Source organism: Thermobia domestica, chromosome 8 (genome assembly GCF_964235325.1).
Source record: "Thermobia domestica chromosome 8, izTheDome1.hap1.1, whole genome shotgun sequence".
Taxonomy (NCBI): domain Eukaryota; kingdom Metazoa; phylum Arthropoda; class Insecta; order Zygentoma; family Lepismatidae; genus Thermobia; species Thermobia domestica.
The window spans coordinates 16964310-16985200 of NC_137461.1; the positions used below are offsets into that span (position 1 = coordinate 16964310).

General features: G+C 37.4%; 1 protein-coding gene across 1 annotated transcript in view; it reads left to right on the forward strand.

Annotated features, from left to right (window-relative positions):
- Positions 1-20891, forward strand: part of PIG-S (phosphatidylinositol glycan anchor biosynthesis class S) — a 75510-nt gene that overhangs the window by 46262 nt on the left and 8357 nt on the right. Inside the window, exons 6-7 of the mRNA XM_081768142.1 lie at positions 7560-7831; positions 15603-15725. Coding sequence (XP_081624268.1) covers positions 7560-7831; positions 15603-15725 — 395 coding nt within the window. The remainder of the gene's footprint in view (positions 1-7559; positions 7832-15602; positions 15726-20891) is intronic.

Below are 20891 nucleotides of genomic sequence, written 5' to 3' on the forward strand. Positions count from 1 at the left end.
TTGATCCATTTTTTTTTGATCATTTCTAACATGTTATTTTTACTTTTTAAACATATTTACCAGGGGTGTCATTTAGGGAGGGCAGGAGGGGACAATTGCCCCCCCCAAGAGTTTGAGTAATATATATACTTTAATCGATTGACTGCTAATATACTAGTAAAAAACGTGGAAGTCTTCTTATGTCGGTGGTGCTCTTGCCCCCCTCAAGCGAAGTCCGAAATGACGCCCCTGATATTTACATGCAAACTTATTATTAAGTAGGGGGCCGCGGTGGCTCAGTGGTAGAGCGTTCACCTCTGGTGCTTGGGGTCCCGGGTTCGATCCCAGCCCCCGCCAAGTGAACTTTGTGGTGGACAAACACCGTGTGCGTGGGTTTTCTCGGGGTTCTCCCGTTTCCTCCCACTTTCTTCATTCCACCATTTTATTCATTACTCATCATCACCGTCTTCTTTAGCCTAACCGGCATAATCGTGGGACGTAAAACTCAAAGATTTCATTTTCATTTTCATTTTTATTATTAAGTATTCAGCCCTTTGACTTGTCAGGTCCTGGAACTAATGAATGTTTTTCTTTTCTTCTTCTTAATTTTCAGTTTGGACCTGGAAATGTTTCTTCCATGTATCTCGATCTTCAGCTTCCTCTTTTAACTCCCAATATTTTCTTCTATTTTTCAAATCATTGATCACTTGTATTCTTCTTCCTATTCCTCGCTTTCCTTCCATCTTTTCTTCTATGGCGGTATGAAGAAGACAGTTTCGCAAGATGTGTCCAATCTAATTGGCCTTTCTACGAAGGATGATGGCCAGAAGTGCCCTCTTCTCCAATCTGTTTTAAAAATCTTCGTTTTTTTACTCGTATGCAAACTTAGGACTTCTAAAATTTGTCAAACTATTGCTCCTGTCATCCATACATATTATCTCCCATACTAATACAGAGCTAAAATCACAATTCTTACTTTTATTACCATATCATGCTTTTATAAAAACAGGGCCGGCGTTAGGTGGTGCGGGGCCCCTGGTATATAACTAACTTCCATCAAGGTCTCAAGAACCTATATATTTATTACGCTCTCCCTATTGGTCCAGTGGTTAGCGCGTGCGCCTGTGGTATACATGGTCTCGAGCCCGATTCCCGGTGAGCACAAAACTTAATTTCATAATCATTCCCTTTCATTAATCATCCATCTCCTAAGAACAAATCCTAGGACGCCAAATAAAAAATAATTTCATTTCATTTCAAAATTTTAATAGAGATTTTGCAGTCAGAATGAATGGCAATCAAAATGTGCGCTTAAATATTGCGTGAAAGTTAATAGACTAAACATATATAAGGTACATTTCAATATAAAATTATACACATGTAAATCTACAACAAGCAATATTAGTATATCATATCTGAAAAGGACAGTCATAATATTACGTGTTTTAGTGACTCCCCGAAATTTTGAAAAGTAGTTAAAACAAAACCTAAAATTACGTTTTAAGTTGTCACATTACCAAATACTGAGGGTTCCCGGAACCCCCTGGAAATTTTAAAGTTGTTGAAAGAAACTCTAAAATTGCGTTTTAGTTTCCCTGTTACCGAAAATTTTCGTTGTTTGACCCATCCCGAAATGAAATTCTGGCTACTCTACTGTGCATGTATTAAATATAGTAAATATCTATAGTGCTATAGAATTTCCTACTAATCTATTAAATACAACAGTGTATTAGCAAGCCAATGTAACAAGTTTTGACATGTATTTCGAAGAATTCAACACTTTTCGAAAATATAAGTGATCTAACTGACCCCCTTGCCTTGCCCTGCTGGCGGACATGCATACAACAATAATTATACTTTAAAACGTGTTCAATAAAATTTAGCAAAAGCTACCAACAATCCTTATATTGTGGAAAATATAAGAGAATGGCGTCCTAAATGCTCCATAATAACTATAAATACCATAGTTTCTTTGCCAATTTGACCTTACACGGATTGACTATCAAAATTTATTTTACAATTTAAGGCTAAAATAATAGACCCTACTTGCACTGTGTCTTAACATGACTGAATAAAACATAACACCTGTGAATAATTTCTTATGAGAAGTTTATATTCGTAAGACATAATGACATGCACATTGATATGAATTCGTATTCGTGGTTCAAAGATTTCTTAACAGCTGTATCTTTTTCAAATAATTCAAGTCAGGAAAACCTAATGTACGCTAGTGAGAACATCGTAGGTAGCTACTTATAAAAGGTATAATCAGCTTGAAATCGTTATCGACTGCAGACAAAATGAAATTGTGATGAGACGATCACAAACTTAAAGGAACTGATGGAAGGTGGATGACATATTTTCTATTGGATTATTCAAAGACAAACCTTCATAAGCAGCCACCTATTCAGTACGCACTAATATACATTCGATTTTCTTGAATTGATTAAAAAAAAATCCACGTGATTTTTCGCTGGAGAGGGCAAAAAGCCCACTGAAAACCCATTCCTAAATGGAAATGGGGGTTTTCCATTTTCCACTGAAAACTCCCCACAGCTGTACAGAAAATTGACATCGACTAATCAACATAGCTTTTCGTACTGAAGAAAAGGATACCTTAATCATCAAGCTGAGTCAACGAGTTCGAAAATTATCGCATGTCTAATTTAAGATATATGGCCAGAGTGTATGGTATATGGCCAGAGTACAGAGTATATGGCCAGAAGTACTTTTTTCGATTTTAAAAGAACGGTAAGAGATAGAAACACAGTTCTTAGGAAGTTTCCGAGAGACAATATCAAGGCACATCTAATGGCACTAGAGTGGGTTTCCGAAAAGTTCCGGAGGGACAGAATTTGCTGGACTTGTTTGAAAGTAGACGTATCTTATCTACACAAACAAGAATTTTAGGAATGATTAAAACAAACAAAGAAACAAACAAACAAACAAAAACAGACCAAGAGTTTTAGGAATGATCCAAAAAAATGCATCGAAAGATTGCGATCTTGGCCATTAATTAGTTTTTGGGTCAGGGGCTACAAAATTTTTGAAGGGACCCTAAATCGAGTTTTCGTATTTTTTACGGAATAAGGACATCATACTGAGTTAAGTGATAGTTTGTGTTTGGCTACACTATATGTAGTTCTCCAGATATAAGGCCTGTAATTTGGGATGATACCGAGTCCGAGACTAGTCTCAAACTCAGTACCATCCCTAAATATTTGTTAATTTAATTGTTTACTTTTGCACCTCACAATTGTTTTTACTTTACAATGTTTTTTTCAACCGTACGTTTCAAGCAAATGCTGCATCAAATTGTCTTATCTGGCTTTTGTGTTAGTGTTGGAACTGGTTTTGCAGCAAATTCCGTCCCGATTTAAGCAGTTCCGGAACTTTACGGAAACCCACTCTAGTACTATCGGGGATGTGCCTTGATATTGTCTTTTGGAAACTTCCCAAGAACTGCGTTTCTATCTCTTAACGTTCTTTTAAAATCGAAAAAAGTACTTCTTGCCATATACTCTAATGCTAAATTCAACATGCACTATTTTTCAAAAGCATTGACTCAGCTTGATGATTAAGATATTCTTTTCTTCAGTACGAAAAGCTACGTTGATTAGTCGATGTCAATTTTCTGTGCAGCTGTTGGGAGGGGGGGGGGGGTTCAGTGGAAAATGGAAATGTCTCTTTGTCCTCTGGTTTTGTATTTTTAATATAGCTATAATAAGAGAAAGTATATGCAAAGAAGTCGCACTGCAGGCTTTCTAATTCTCCTATATTTCCTATTTTTCCTATATATCTCCTATGCATCTATTTTTCCTATGCATCTCTTCCTATAAACTCCTATATTTCCTATATTTAACGAAACCTCCTATATATTTGTGGTATTGCTACTTCCACTTGTGAAACTAACATAAGGAAATAAGGTGTGGGTGGTTGGAATGCCTTTTGTCTCCACAGTAGGGTGGTTAAATGGAGAGCACAAAATAAAGCATACAATGAAAATAATTGTTACAGAAGGATTAAACAATTTCTGAAAGACAAATTATTTGAAGCCAAACTGCATTTCATCATTTGTACATAAGCTATTTTTGATAAATTTCTATGTTTCTTTCAACGCAAAGACCCGCTAATTCATTTACTCTACTCAAGAGTTATCAGAGCTAGTCAGAATGCTGCTATTGAAGTTTGTGAAGCCAGATTTGTTGGGTGAGAAAGAGGGTACTGTATTATCTGCATTTGATTTCAAGAACTGGGAATACCTTCTGCGGCAACCTGACGTAGGAGCGAAAGCGCAAACTGTAATAGCTAACTGCTCAGAGCTACAAAAGAGGGAATTCAGGGAGGATGTGAAGCGATTCTACATTTGTGTGGTTCCAAAACTGCTTAAGAAGTTATCAATATCGAAACCATTGTTGAAGTACCTGCAGTGTCTACATCCACTATTCAGAAAAAAAGATTACTTGTTTATCCCTTGCACGGAATTTAGCAAAAGAAATGAAGCATGTATTTGCTGATTGTAAGAACATCGATGTCTTCATGGACGATGCCTGTGGAGCCACTTATCGAAGATTCTTGGTTTATAATAATAATAATAAAAAAACCTGAGTATGGTGATGTCAGATACTTGCTCGTGGATCAATACTGGACAAGAGTATGTGATATAAGAAATTCATGTGGAACAATTAAATATCTAATGATGACTAAAGTGGTCAAAGCTTGCCTGTCAATATTTCATAGTAGTGCTGATATGGAACGTGGTTTCTCAGAGAACAAACACATTTTAGAAAGTGATCGATTCCATCTTGCACACGAGAGTATAGAGGCTCTTAGAACTGTAAAGGACAGCATTAGAATGTATGGAGAAAAAGTTGAAAATCTACCTGTTACAAAGCAATTAATAGATGCTATGCAGAACGCCTGGAGAAAGTATAAAGATTACTTAGAAGAGTTCAGATCCGAAGAGGCTGCAGTGGTAAAGATTTCCAGAGAAGAAATGCGAAGCAAGAAGCTTTATCAAAGGAACTTCCAAAGAGTGAATCGTCTCTGAAGAAATTAAATGAAATAGACGAAACAGTACAGAAGGAAATAGAAGTAGCTACTAGACTGATGAAAGATCCAAACGTGCTCAGTTGGGGAGAGATCAGGTGATCTTGCTGGCCAGGAAAGAACTTTAGTGCGAACTCGGACAAGATTTTTTTTTATTTCTACCTATTGGATAATTTAAATGTTCCTTTTTTTCACAGCTTCGCGAAACCTATAATTTTTAGTCCTGATTTCCTATATTTTTTAAAATTAGCATTGCAAAGCCTGCGCACTGAGGCTGATTTATTTGATACCATCTCGGTATTCACGGTAGTATCACATAACGTAAGCAGTAAGAACGCCAGGAACTTTTACTTAGTGGGGCGTTGAAAATAAAAGAGGGTGTGCACTCAGAATAATGATACACATTTTTATACAAACTGAAAAAAAAATTATACCTAAGGGTGTGTGTAAGAAAATTTGGGGAGTGTTAGGCAATGCCGTGCCGTGGGGGGAGCGAGCGGGACGACGGCCAGCGACTGATATTTTCTACGGGCGGAAGAAAGTTCACGATTGCCTCTATATCTACAGAAAGTCTCCTGCGCTTCATTGGTTTACGCGGGAAAAAATAAGGTATGATACTTTTTGAAAAGTATCGAACCTTACTATCGAAATGCTTATATGGCATAACTCATATCTCACGAAAAAGTCCACAAAGGATAGTTTACTTTTATGGGTAAGTTTCATTGGGTCGAAGTTTTCCGAAAACGCCTTATAATTTCTATTGTATTTCACTAACAAATGTTTCAGCAATAACTTCAACATAACGTGATATAGTTCAAAAAAATTGGAGCGTGAAAGTAGTGTATGGTTACTCATACCTTTTACAGGTATTAGTATAGATAAGTGGTATTTTGTAATAAAATTTAGAACTATCCTTTCATTCTGCAAGCAACAACTACTACATTTCAAACGTACACACAGTTCCATCATCAGGGTTTTGAAGGAGTAAAAGAACTAAAATTAAGAAGATAACATGGCAGTACCATAGAGGAAACAGGACGACAAGGTCTCCGGACGAAATTATATTTAGGAAAACACTTCATTTTCTCCTTTATTCATTTAAAAATTTGTCGGCAAAATATTCTCGTACACTGTATAAGTTTTGAAAATAGTTGATTTATACAAAAACACATCAGCACGAATGCAATTGATAATTCTCATATTATTAAACTTGATATTGTACTTCGAGAGAGGCAGGTCTGTCTCGACGCAAGAATTAGGTACGCAACTACAACTAGCAGATCTTGTGACCTTTTGGACCCGACACGTATTCTTTGCTGTGGCTTAGCGATTGAATAAAACTTTAGAAAATGAAAGCAACCTCGAAGGAACTAAATAAGTGGACAATAATCTATATAAAAAAATAATATTGGCAACTAAATGCGTCCAAATACACTTAATTGTACTTAACTGTTTCAGCAACCTCTGTTACCATCGTCAGTAGCTCTTCATACAAAGTGAATAAACTTTCATGTGAGTTTCCGAGAGCTACTGACGAAGGTAACAGAGGTTGCCGAAAGTACAATGCGATGCATTGTACTTTGTATGTATATATTCACATATGCAGCCTGTATGTATATGTTCACATAAACGTAGTCTAGTGGTTATAGCGTTGGATTCGATTCCCGGCTGGGTCATGTGGTTCGGATTCCACGTTAATCAGTAGGTCCACGTCTCATATAGCCTCGCTGCTGAAAGGGACGCTAAACTAAAATCAACTCAACTCGATTCCCGGCTGGTGCTTCCCCAATTTTCGGCGTCCACCCAACGTCGTGAGGCAAACTGGGGAGCCATGAGAATAAAAGACGTGACGGCTACTAGGTCTAGAAAGCTCCCGATACGACGGTTAGCGATAGGGCGACGCGTTTCGTTGCTAGGCTGGACGTAGTTCCACCAGTCGCTAACAGATGGCGTGGAGCGGCTCAGGCCCACAAATCGGGCCGTTACGCCAAGTGGTTATCTATCTATATATATATATATATATATATATATATATATATATATATATATATATATATATATATCAGGGTGAACCAAGGGCGAGTGACAGGGGTGCCAACTTGGAATCAAAACTGAAATCTTGACAATTGGAAGGGAACAGCAAGATGTGCACATACTTCGGGAGATGATTCGTAACATCAAAAGAAGACATAAAAAGTCGTCTTGCATGTTGACGAATTCCGCGTCGTGTACGAGTGACAGGAGTGCCAACTTGGAATCGAAACGATGTATTGTCACGATTAGAGTTTCGATTTCAAGTTGACACTCCTGTCACTCATAGACGATGCGGAATTCGACAATAGCGAAATCGTGTCTTGTTTTGATGTCACGAATCACCTCTCGGAGTTTGTGCACACCTTTCAGGTTCACCCTGTATATATAGCATATATATTACAATTTAGTTATAAAGGTTGTGAAGATAATAAATGCAACACAGAATATATCATGTACATACTCTTATTATTATTATTATTTATTTATTTATTTTTCAGCTTCGCACTTGTCTCAGAACCCAACGTTGAATTTTGTTGTGTATGTCCCAACGTGTGAAGACTCTCCGTTATATATCTATCATCAGCGACTGAAGCGAAAGGTGTTGAGCAATGCTTTCTTATCTCCTCGGTGGGGAGGAATCCATATCTACAATCCACCGTGCACTCATCAGGACAACATAACGGAGCCGTATGAAGTTTCTTTGGACTCGGCAGTCATAATGGGTGTCTTTTTACCACAAATTCGTCAGTTGCTTGGAATACCAGAAGTGGTAAGTTGTTTAAATATATGATTCTATGTTGTAAAGTTCTGCTTGTGCAGGTGTAGGTAGAGCAAGTTACAGTCCGGAATCGTTTTCCCACTGCCGGTTTTTATTATAAATTCCACTATAAATAGTATATTACAAAAATATTTCTGACAAGAGGTGACCCAAAGCCCTAGCAGCCTAGGGCAGGATCCGCAGAGCTCTGAAGCAAGCTAGGTTGGAGTGGAGTTTAGGATTCTTAATGCACTGTACAAGCAGTGAGGGGGTTAAAAAGAATCACAGAGCTCAGAAGCAAGTTAGATGACTAAGGTTAAGATGCCCAGCAGAGTTCTGAGCAAGCTAATAGGGCAGAAAAGTTAGGCTAGAGTTCCGAAGCAAACGAGAGGCTTTGGGACAGGTATCTCCTAGAGCTCCAAAGCAAGCTAGAGGAGGGATGACCAGCCGAGACGGATAGATAGGTGGAGTCGATTAGGAATCCCAAATGCTCCGAAGCAAGCAAAGAGGGGCTAAAAAGCCACAAAACTGCCATACCAAGCTAAGCGGAAGGAAGGAAAGCCTAGAGTTTCGAAGCAAACGAGAGGCTTTGGGTTAGGTATCTCCTAGAGCTCCAGAGCAAGCTAGAGGAGGGATGACCAGCCGAGACTGATAGCTAGGTGGAGTCGATTAGGAATCTCAAATGCTCCGAAGCAAGCAAAGAGGGGCTAAAAAGCCACAAAACTCAATACCAAGTTAAGCGGAAGGAAGGAAAGCCTAGAGTTTCGAAGCAAACGAGAGGCTTTGAGTTAGGTATCTCCTAGAGCTCCAGAGCAAGCTAGAGGAGGGATGACCAGCCGAGACTGATAGCTAGGTGGAGTCGATTAGGAATCCCGAATGCTCCGAAGCAAGCAAAGAGGGGCTAAAAAGCCACAAAACTGCCGTACCAAGCTAAGCGGAAGGAAGGAAATCCTAGAGTTTCGAAGCAAACGAGAGGCTTTGGGTTAGGTATCTCCTAGAGCTCCAGAGCAAGCTAGAGGAGGGATGACCAGCCGAGACTGATAGCTAGGTGGAGTCGATTAGGAATCTCAAATGCTCCGAAGCAAGCAAAGAGGGGCTAAAAAGCCACAAAACTCCATACCAAGCTAAGCGGAAGGAAGGAAAGCCTAGAGTTTCGAAGCAAACGAGAGGCTTTGGGTTAGGTATCTCCTAGAGCTCCAGAGCAAGCTAGAGGAGGGATGACCAGCCGAGACTGATAGCTAGGTGGAGTCGATTAGGAATCCCAAATGCTCCGAAGCAAGCAAAGAGGGGCTAAAAAGCCACAAAACTCCATACCAAGCTAAGCGGAAGGAAGGAAAGCCTAGAGTTTCGAAGCAAACGAGAGGTTTTGGGTTAGGTATCTCCTAGAGCTCCAGAGCAAGCTAGAGGAGGGATGACCAGCCGAGACTGATAGCTAGGTGGAGTCGATTAGGAATCCCAAATGCTCCGAAGCAAGCAAAGAGGGGCTAAAAAGCCACAAAACTCCATACCAAGCTAAGCGGAAGGAAGGAAAGCCTAGAGTTTCGAAGCAAACGAGAGGCTTTGGGTTAGGTATCTCCTAGAGCTCCAGAGCAAGCTAGAGGAGGGATGACCAGCCGAGACTGATAGCTAGGTGGAGTCGATTAGGAATCCCAAATGCTCCGAAGCAAGCAAAGAGGGACTAAAAAGCCACAAAACTCCATACCAAGCTAAGCGGAAGGAAGGAAAGCCTAGAGTTTCGAAGCAAACGAGAGGCTTTGGGATACGTATCTCCTTCAGCTCCAGAGCAAGCTAGATGACTAGGGTTAAGATGCCCAACAGAGTTCTGAGCATGCTAATAGGGCAGATGGGGAGCCTAGAGTTCCGAAGCAAACGAGAGGTATCTCCTAGAGCTCCAAAGCAAGCTAGAGGAGGGATGACCAGTCGCAGACTGATAGCTAGGTGGAGTCGATTAGGAATCCCAAATGCTCCGAAGCAAGCAAAGAGGGGCTAAAAAGCCACAAAACTCCATACCAAGCTAAGCGGAAGGAAGGAAAGCCTAGAGTTTCGAAGCAAACGAGAGGTTTTGGGTTAGGTATCTCCTAGAGCTCCAGAGCAAGCTAGAGGAGGGATGACCAGCCGAGACTGATAGCTAGGTGGAGTCGATTAGGAATCCCAAATGCTCCGAAGCAAGCAAAGAGGGGCTAAAAAGCCACAAAACTCCATACCAAGCTAAGCGGAAGGAAGGAAAGCCTAGAGTTTCGAAGCAAACGAGAGGCTTTGGGTTAGGTATCTCCTAGAGCTCCAGAGCAAGCTAGAGGAGGGATGACCAGCCGAGACTGATAGCTAGGTGGAGTCGATTAGGAATCCCAAATGCTCCGAAGCAAGCAAAGAGGGACTAAAAAGCCACAAAACTCCATACCAAGCTAAGCGGAAGGAAGGAAAGCCTAGAGTTTCAAGCAAACGAGAGGCTTTGGGATACGTATCTCCTTCAGCTCCAGAGCAAGCTAGATGACTAGGGTTAAGATGCCCAACAGAGTTCTGAGCATGCTAATAGGGCAGATGGGGAGCCTAGAGTTCCGAAGCAAACGAGAGGTATCTCCTAGAGCTCCAGAGCAAGCTAGAGGAGGGATGAGCAGTCGCAGACTGATGTCCTTCCTTGGAATTCACTCAATTATATAGATGCAGCAGGTGAGGCAGTGGCGCTGCTGTTGTCATGTGACCAGTGGTGTCGCTGTTGTCTCTTTGGACTGCAGCCATAGTAATCCATAATAAGACGCACATGGTTGATGTTTGTAAATAGAAGCACACGTTGGGTGTTTGTAAACACAATCCTGCAGGATATTACAGTATTCATGATAAGTGAGGAAATAATGAGGAATAATAGCAACCAGCTCACAAAAAATTTTAATTGTTGAATAATAACAAAAGAGACACTGACCAAAGCTTAAAACCCACTTTATTTTAAATTATAATTTGTAACTGTTTCGGATATCTAGCATATCCTTCTTCAGACACTATCGAAAATAAATGAAAATACAGGCATATATATATAAATATTGTTATGACAAAGTTTAAATTCTTTAACCGTCATATATATAGTCATTGTTATGAAAAAGTTTAAATTCTTTTAACAGACAGATATATATATAGTCATTGTTGTACTTTTTATTTTTATTTATTTTCTTTTTAAATTTATTTATTTATTTTCCTATTTACTGAGGGCTTCAGCCAATCCCATAAGTCTTCGTGTTCACTTTCCAATTAATCACATTCCTTCATTTTTGGTTCTTATAAGGGCCTTTTTTTAAATTTTCTTTTTCTCTATGCTATTCAAACTTCCTTGCCATAATTCATTAATTGGTAAGCCCCCTGTCCAGTTCATCAGTTTATCTCTTCCTACCTTCTTTATCCAATCCGCTTCTTTCCACTTCCTTATTATCACTCTTTTCTCCATCTCCAATACTTCCGTCTTATCCCAATTAATTCCGTGATTCGTCTCCTTAACATGTTTGTATATGACATTGCTATCTTTCTTCCTCCTAACATCATCTTCATGTTGTTTTATCCTTTCTTTCATTCTCTTTCCTGTCTCTTCTATATATGACATATCGCAGTCCTCACACCATACCCTATAGATGACTCCTTTTTCCTCTTCATTAATTTTTTTAGTTCCTTTTCCATTCTTTTTCTTTATTGATCTTAATAAAGTTTCTCCACTCTTTCTATAAGTTCTGACCCCTCCTTTCTTCAATAAATTCTTCAGTTTCTCCGTTTCTTCTCCCATACTTTCTATGCCATGCCATTTTCTACTCTCATCCTCTTCATTCTTCTTTCTCCCTCTCTTCCTCTTCCTGCGTTCTTCTTCCTTCTCTAACTCTTTCTTGCTGTAACCGTTCTTCTCTAACTGTCTGTAGAATTTATGTATGTTCTCCTTCCTTCCTTCCTCTTCATCCTCCAGCATTTCTATTCTTCTTATCATATTTGTTATGAAATTTCTCTTTGTACTCCTATCCACGTCGCTCCTCTCATTATACTTTAAATTATACTTTAAATTATAATTTAAAATAAAGTGGGTTTTAAGCTTTGGTAAGTGTCTCTTTTGTTAAAACAATCAATCCAAAGCCATGAATAGTCTTACTCTTGAATAATAAATAAATGTTCTTTCAACTTCCCGTGTCTTTTTATAGCGTTACTCACGGCGGTTAAAACTAGAATAAGGGATATCAAAACAACAAACTAATTATTATTATTATTATTAATAATAATAATAATAATAATAATAATAATAATAATAATAATAATAATAATAATAATAATAATAATAATAATAATAATAATAGGAGGAAGATGGCTCACCTTAATGCAGTTCACTTGTTGATTCCCGAGACGGGAAACGCAGCAATACATAAAATTGGATGTTTCTGCACTGCTCTTTCCTAATGAGTCCATTCCTTTTTGTTTTTATTTTGTTCAGTTTTGTTTTTATCCTCCATGATCAAGTCAATCAAAGAGAGCCGAAAGATTGAAAGTACAAACAAAATTCAGGAATTAAAATTTGATGTAAGTGAAACTGTGTATGGAAATTCTTACGATAGGTAGTAAATAAATATATTTAAAGTGTACACGTTAAGAAGATTGTGCCTGGCATTTATTACATGAAACAGTATTGTCTGTGTCTGCGTGCACGTACGAAGAATGCAGATCAGGACAGTTTACAGGCGCAGGTTAATGTACCTGTATGAGTAATTTCCAAAGAAAGAACACGTTATACGGGTGAAAGGAGGAACAATTGCTAGTAACATGTCGGAGGAATTTGAGATAACAGTTTTATTCTACAAAGGAACATATAGTAGTTACATTACGTTAAGCATTTTAGCCGTCTGCCTTTCTTCTTTGTGGTCGGTGAGAGGGATTCGAACTATACATGAATTGGGATTCAAGGAGCACAGCTTAGGAGTAGAACGCTCAGCTGCAATGCGAGAAATTTTTGGTTCCATCTCCGGCCGTGTGAGTTTATGATTGTCCGTATCCTTTAGCTTAAGAGCCTGCCTTACTAAAAATTATACAAAATTTACCATTTTTCTTTTGCTTGTTTTTCATAAGTGAAATGAGATCATAGAATGCAACTTACCACAATCATAGATAATGTTATTCTACAATAGAAAATACAAACCTGAAGAGTTTTCAGTGTTGCCATTTCATAGAAATTACAGTGTTGCCAGAATAATAATTTCCCCAAAATCTAAGGTAAGGCAACGACTAAAGGAACGAATTCAACTGCATTTGATTTCGTATCGTGTTGTTTTGGAATCCTGTGAACTACTTTTTACATAACATTATTATTTAATTTTAATAACAGATGTTAAAACTATTTTGTTTATTACAAACTAAATACAACTACTATTTAAGAAGTAGTTTACAGGATACCAAAACATGATACGTAATCAAATGCAGTTGAATTCGTTTCTATAATCGCTGCCTTAACATAGATTTTGGGGAAATTGCTTTCCTGGCAACACTGTAATGACTATGGATGGCAACACTGAAAATTCTTCAGGTTCATATTTTCTGTTGTAGAATAACATTTTCTATGATTGTGGTAAGTTGCATTTTATTATCTCATTTCATTTATGAAAAACAAGCAGAAAAAAAATGTAAATTTTGTATTCTTTTTAATAAGGCAGACTCTAAAAGGACATAATTGTGATTCATTAAATTGAAGATATAATTTCAAGTGCAATTCAAACTACAATAATTCTCATTAGGAAATGAAACCGAGTTTCCTATAATGTATTTAAATGATTGTTCTCTGATCTACTCACCGTGTATAATGAATCGTTAAATCTTCAGTTCTTTCATAGGTAGAAATATCTGTACTAAGATGGATGGATTGCAACATTCCTAGCTGCAAAACATTATATCATATCATGTAGGACCTTCCTTCTTGTTGCTTCAAGGAAGAAAAGTAAAATCAATATTTACTTGTTGCTTCTCCAATTATTCTGGATTGGTGATGTAAATCCTCGGTCATTACGTAGAAGAAACCTTTATAAGTAGAGACCAGATGTTTAGGCATTAAAAACTTGGAAAATAGGGAGGCAAATAGGCGCTTAAAATTTAAAAAATAGGCACTAAAATGTAACTTGAAACAATAAAGATAAATACTCAATACAATTAAAAAATAAATTCCAGTGATAGATAATGTTCAAAGAATATATAAACATATCTGTTGGTTAATATCTTCTTTTACTGTATATATAAAAATGAAGCTTGACATATATTCCATGTATATTTGGTAAATACATTCTCTACAGCACTTTATCACTACACATAACAATCCAAATTTTGTACATTTAGCAGTACATACAGCACTCCAAAGTTTTATAGCACTTTATCACTACAGGTAGCAGTCCAAAGTTCTACAACATCTTTTCTCGGAAGAGACAGAATCCTTTCTTGAAATACTAAATTATATACTTTTCCCCAATAAAGTCTTATTTTGAAGAAAATGCACACAATAGGCAACAGTGGGCACTGGAGCTATTGTTTAGGCAGAAATAGGCGAAATAGGCAAAATAAAATTGTCTTAAATTGAAACTATAACCGCCTATATAAACTTTAAAACGTTATTTTTGATCACATCTTTAATATTAAAGAATAGGCAGTTTGACTAACAACCGATCTTTATTTATAAGTATTTTGACGAGTATTTTTAATGCATTATTTTATCTTTGAACTGGAAATAAATTACTTTGTATTCAGAATGTGCATTTAGTAGATTAAAATAAATTAAGTACTAAACACTTAAAAACCCAGTAGTTTCAAAGCCATTAACAGCTATAACACTTCTGCAAACTATGATTACAGATATACTAATGAAAGGAGGAACAACTGGCCTTTTTATTTTACACACCAAATCCTCTACAGGTGCGAATTCTAACACAAAGTGTGAAAAAGTGACTGACTAGAGCGGGACTCGAACCCGGGACCTCCGACATGCCGTGCCGATGCGTTAAGCACTACACCACCCAGTCCGCTTCCCAAAATAGTCACTTACTCTCAAAGTCAGTGCTCTCACCTCGAACCACGCGGGTTTTACCATAGACCCTTGCTGTGATTGGACAATCCTATGTCCATATTCCGAGCACATGACGGTTGTGACGGTTGCCTGTGGCTGTTCTGGGAAGCGGACTGGGTGGTGTGGTGGTTAACGCATCGGCACGGCATGCCAAAGGTTACGGTTTCATGTCCTGGTCCAGTCAGTCACTTTTTCACTCTTTGTGTTATGATTACAGAGTATTTCTCTGTAGAGCCACATCCCATGAAGTTACTTTATGGTATATAACTGACATAAAATTTTCAGTTTTGCTTTGTTTATGTTTGAGAATCTCAATTTTATTTTCAAGAACCTTGCTGAAGGTCCACTTTATTTTTATTTTTATTTTTTTTAATAAGTATAAAACCACTGCTGAGTCGAGGCAGTAAGTGTTTTTGAGTTATCAGTTCCAAAGTAACTTTAAGCAAAATAGTCTCTCTTTTCGACGCACTGTTCATTATTAACTTCGGTGAAAAGCTGCGCGCGAAAGTAGAAAGCAGTAGCTGTATTATTTGACAAGGGAGGTACAAATCAAAATAATATTTTTTAAAATTAGATTTCGTATAATATTTGTTACTGTGAGGAAATCGATAAGAGGATTGCTGGAATTTAAGGATATCTCTTAAACTGTAATATTCATTTATTTATTTCGTCATAATTTCTAAGGATTACTGCTATTTTTAACTATGTATTTTTTTTTTTTTTCAGGAGCCATTATCAGGAACTGAATTGTTACCTGTTCGTACGGTGAAACCTCGGGAGTGGGAGCTCGACCTGCTAATGAGAATCAGGACTTTAGAGCAGGTGACTTCGGCTCAATTAACGTTGCAGGTAGAGTATAAAAATATTTATTCTTTCCCTTATTTGACAGGGGTACGGTGGTTCAATGATAGAGCGATTCGGGTTTGATTCCAGTATTTGTGATGGACATAATCGTTTTCTTGCGCTTCTCCCAGTTTCACTAAAATTCTCATTTTACCATTTGTTCTGTATCCATTCAGTTTTCATCAATCATCCCTCTCCTTTAGTCTAATTTTGGGTCGCTGAATTAAGGATGTAGGTTCATCTCATTTCTTTATTTAGTAAAAGAGGTATGGCTTTCTTATCTCTGGTGCGAAAATTTACTGTGTCCAGCTCAGGTCGCGTAATTGTTAAGAAATAAGTAAAACACCTTTCTTCGTTGATTGAGTCTCAAGTAGTTTTCCTGTACTGTTTCAAACCGTTTGGTCTGTGACCTTGTTCATCTGGTTAAGTCATTCACATGAACATCGAATTACTGTTTAAAGACATTTTGAATTTTTGGTGCAAAAGTTCTAGGAAAAAACAGTTGGGAATGCTTCAAGAGCATTGCCAAAACGAACTTAAAAGAATGGAGAAATGGACCGGGAAGGATAACTGTGATTGTTCCTGCATGTAAATCTTTTTATCTGCACCTTCTTCTGTTTCTCGTAAAATATCGTCTCTCTATTACTTAACGGTTCCCGAGATATGGCTCCCTAAATCTTTTGAAATTCGAACTTGGGCCAATATCTGGGAAACGAAGGCCAGCTGGCCAGTGGTCATCGGTTACTAGTTAGGACCAAAATGTTCACTATTTTCTTCGGCATTGATCAACACCAATATGATCTCTCTCTGACTTACGGTTCCCGAGATATGGTTCCTTAAATCTCCCGAAATCGGAACTATTTTTTGGCCAATATCTCGTAATGGCAAGTCGTAGAGAGATGATATTAATGTTAATCAATGCCTAAGAGAATGGTAAACATTTTGGTACCCATATTAACTGGTGGCCACTGGCCAATTAGTCAGTGGCCAGTTGGATAGTGGTGACCCGTTACTATTTGGTACTAAAATATTTACTATCATCTTAGGTATTGATCAACACCAATATCATCTCTCTATAACTTATGGTCCCGAGATATGGCTCCTTAAATCTCCGGAAATCGGCCATTTTTTGGCCAATATCTCGGGAATGGTAAGAGTGATGCGAAAAATGTCATCACTTTCTCAGATAGGTTTTGATACTCTATCGAATGGAGGGCTCAACATTGAAAAAAAAATGCAAATAATAGACAGACAGACACACAGACATAGAGAATTCAGTATGAAAATGATAAATTGGTTAGTTATAATATTTTCCGAAGATTTCTTTATGAGAGAATTACAGATTTAATGATCCTTCTGAAAATACCACAATGCGAAAGTCTTTCCATTTTTAAGCTGCTGCTTTTTTTGATGCAACTTATGCACTTAACTTTAAACATAAGTACAAAAATGAAACTATAAATGATAATTTAAGATATTATTGAGTGTGTGATCATTATAATATACCTAGATGTAATAAATTTTTTGACATTAGACGTCAATACGTTTTGTCTTTCCTGAGAAGAATCGTTCAATTTTCAGTTCCTTCATAAAAGAAATATCCGAAAGAGAATTTTCTAGAAGCACAACCTGTGATCAGTGATAGTTACCATAGAAAAAAAAAAAAAGAAAGTTTCATACTGTAATAAGGATTAAGGAACGTTTTCAAGGAATACTGTCCTCACCATCAGCTTTCTTAAGTTTGAAAAAGATGGGAAAGGTAAAAACATGCAGAAAGATGTAAAGGATAAAAATTGTTCAAAGTAAATAAACCAAGTTAAAGAATCGCATGGTAAATGAACCGTCGTAACTTAAGAAGCTAATCACTGTTCATTGTTGTTGTTGTTCTTTCATTTCAACCGACGGGACAGTATGAGGAAGAAAGACCACTCCAAATCAGGTTATTTTCCGCTCTGTCCAGATTGAGTGTAAGAAGACTTCTTAACTTTGCGTTCAGTCGTAGTTTTTTGCTAGCAATATTATGTTTATTTTTCCTAACATATAATGACAGTGATGCTGTGTCTTGCCTACATTATTTAATATCTATCTAGAAGAGATAGTGAAAAATAGCCTACAAAATGAAGACTGTATTTCAGTAGGAAGTAGAATGATTAGGTGTATACGGTTTGCAAATGATATGGCGCTTGTTAGAGAATCTGAAGAGAAAATAAACAAGATATTAGAAAACATGAGGAAGGGCTGTGAAGAATATGGGATAAAAAATAAATGTTAGAAAGACAGAAGCAATGGTGATTAAAACGAATGGGTTGATGTCAAATGCAGAATTAGGAGGCTCCTTTAGCCTAACCGGCATAACCGTGGGACGTAAAACTCAAAGATTTTCGCAGAATTAGGAGGGGAGAAAAAATAGAACAGGTAACTAGTTTTCGATACCTGGATAATATTATTAGTGGTTATATGAAGTGTGAACGTGAAATAAAAGCAAGGATAGGAATGGCGAAAGAAACATTTAAGAGAAAAAAAAAGACCATTGTGTGGGACCTTGAATAAAGAGTTGAGAAAAAGATTTATAAAATGCTTCATGTGGAGTATGAACTGTATGGGACAGAAACATGAACATTACCAGGGTGTGTATCGGTCACAAAAGTTACGAAAAAGTCACGAAATCAGAAAACGGTCATGAAGGTGAAGAAAAAGTCACGAAACCCAGCTTTTGGGTCACGATTTTTTTTCTTATCTGTACAAATATAAGTAGAGACTGGAAAATTTTGTTTTATAAAACGTCAAAATTCACTATCAAAAATGTCTATGGTTGTCTTTAGACGCTACCAAATCACAAGCAAAGCACGCTTCTATCGCGTGCATGAAAAATTCAGAAAGGGACACGGAAGACAAAAAACAAAATCAAGATGGAAGCAGAATACCGGGATCAGATGGAATACCTTAAAGAGTTGAAGAAGAAGAAAAAGAGATTTTTCCAGCAGACCGAAGAGGAAGTCGAAGCATTGCAGAAGGAGTTCCAAAAAGTTCAAAACAGGGTAAAACAATATTACCCAACTTAAAAAAGAGATAGAATCCATCAGTACAACTGTTTACAATCAATGTGACATTTTTAAAGGATTTGTCAATATACGTACATCATGTATATTTAGGTATGTAATTTTAAGATAAGTGGATTTGTGAGCGTTGCTGTGGTTAGTTACCGAACAAAACAGACCATATACACTGAATATATTGAAAGTGATGTGAGAAGACACCAAGTTCTTATCGCTTCAGGGGACAGCCTTTGAAAGTAGAGATGCGATAAAGTTCTAAAGAATATAGGTACTGTTATTAGTTTTTGAATGTTACGAAATCTTATGGTATAGTAAAGAAAAGGTCACGAATAAGTCACGAAATTTCATTTTGGAATTTTGGTAGACACCCTGATTATGCAAAAATATGAGAAATGACTGGAAGTTTTCGAAGTGTGGGTGTGAAGAAGAATGGAGAGAATTATTTAGGTCGAGCCGAAAAGGAATGAGAAGGTGTTACAAATAGTGGCAGTAGGGGAGAAAAGAACAATTTTAGATATTATTAAGAAGAGAAAGATAAACTGGTTTTGACATTGGCTAAGAAGGAACTGTATCATGAGGGACATGTTAAAGGGTATAGTGTCGGGAAATAGAGGGAGGGGGCGAAGGAGACTACAGTTGATGGATGATATCAAAACAGAAAAATCATACGTGAAAATGAAGAAGTTAACGGAAGACAGTAGAGCATGGAAGGTTCTTAGTTGCTGTAAGTGACCTGACAATAACGGCAGAATACGTATGATGATGATAATGATAGTTCAGATAATTGTTGAGGATTGAGACTCCTAGTAGCACGACTATGTTCAACTTTCGCGGTAGAAATATTCCTTTTGTTTTGACCTATATGTAATTTTTCACAGTGTCACTTGCAGAACCATTTTATTTTACTTGCTATAGCTCTTTTTCAGTGTAAGAACCCTTGCACCAGAAGTGTAAAATGAAGTAATTCGATTTTCTATGAGTGACTTAACCTAGTGAACAAGGGCACAGAATGAGTCGTTAAAACTGCACAGCGAAACCCTTATAAACGCGATCAAGGAAATATTTCAATAATTTCTTAACAATTAGATTCAAATGAGTTGCATATTATGCTCAAGTATATTCTCAGCTCATGCAGTTAGTTAGTTTCTGGTAGACAACACCATGTCATTAGTTCTCCTGATAGTTTCTGGTTGATAACACTATGTCATGAGTTTTCTTGATAGTTTCTGGTAAACAACACCGTGTCATGAGTTTTCTTGGTAGTTTCTAGTTGACAACACCATGTCATGAATATTCTTGATAGTTTCTGGTTGACAATGTCATGTTATGAATTTTCTTAATAATTTCTTTTAGACAACACGATATCATGATTTTTTTCTGATACAAGGGGCGTTTCAGTAAGTTTTGCACAGATGGTTATAATATTGTTATTAGTTCCAATATGATGATGAAATGTTAGGTGAACGTATTTTTATCCTTTGGCTACAAGACCATGTCACTCAATGTAGCCTCCGTCTACTGTGACGTATCTCGTTTAACGTTATTTCCATGCTTTGAATGCACGTTGGTAAAATTCTGGTGGCTGACTTTCACACTATTGTTTCACACAAGAAATGAGGGTCTTGTCTTTGTCGATTTTTTTTTAGTTCGTGGATAGACCTTCAAATGACCAAACGGAAGAAATCCGAAGGAACTAAGTCCGGACTATAGGCAGGCTGAAAGACGATTTCCCATTCTATTTTTTATGACTTGCTGCTGTGTCATCATACCTGTGTGAGGCTTGGCACTGTTATGATAGAGTCTGATTACCTTACCTTGCAGCTCCAGTCTCTTGGTCTTGAGAGTACGTCGTACCTTATCCACTGACAAACATTAACACTCCTTGTTAATTGTGGAGCCATGCTCCAAGAAGTCTATGAAAATGACACCATACTGATCCCAGAAAAGAGAGGCCATAATTTACTGGCCTGATCTGGAAAGTGTAGTTTTTTTTTATTTAAAAAAAAAAAAAAAAAAAAAAACGCTGCAACCAACGTTGGATACTAGAACGGCCCAATGTGTGATCTTCATAAACCGGAAGCTACTTCCTATGAATTAATGTGGCTGATTCATCACT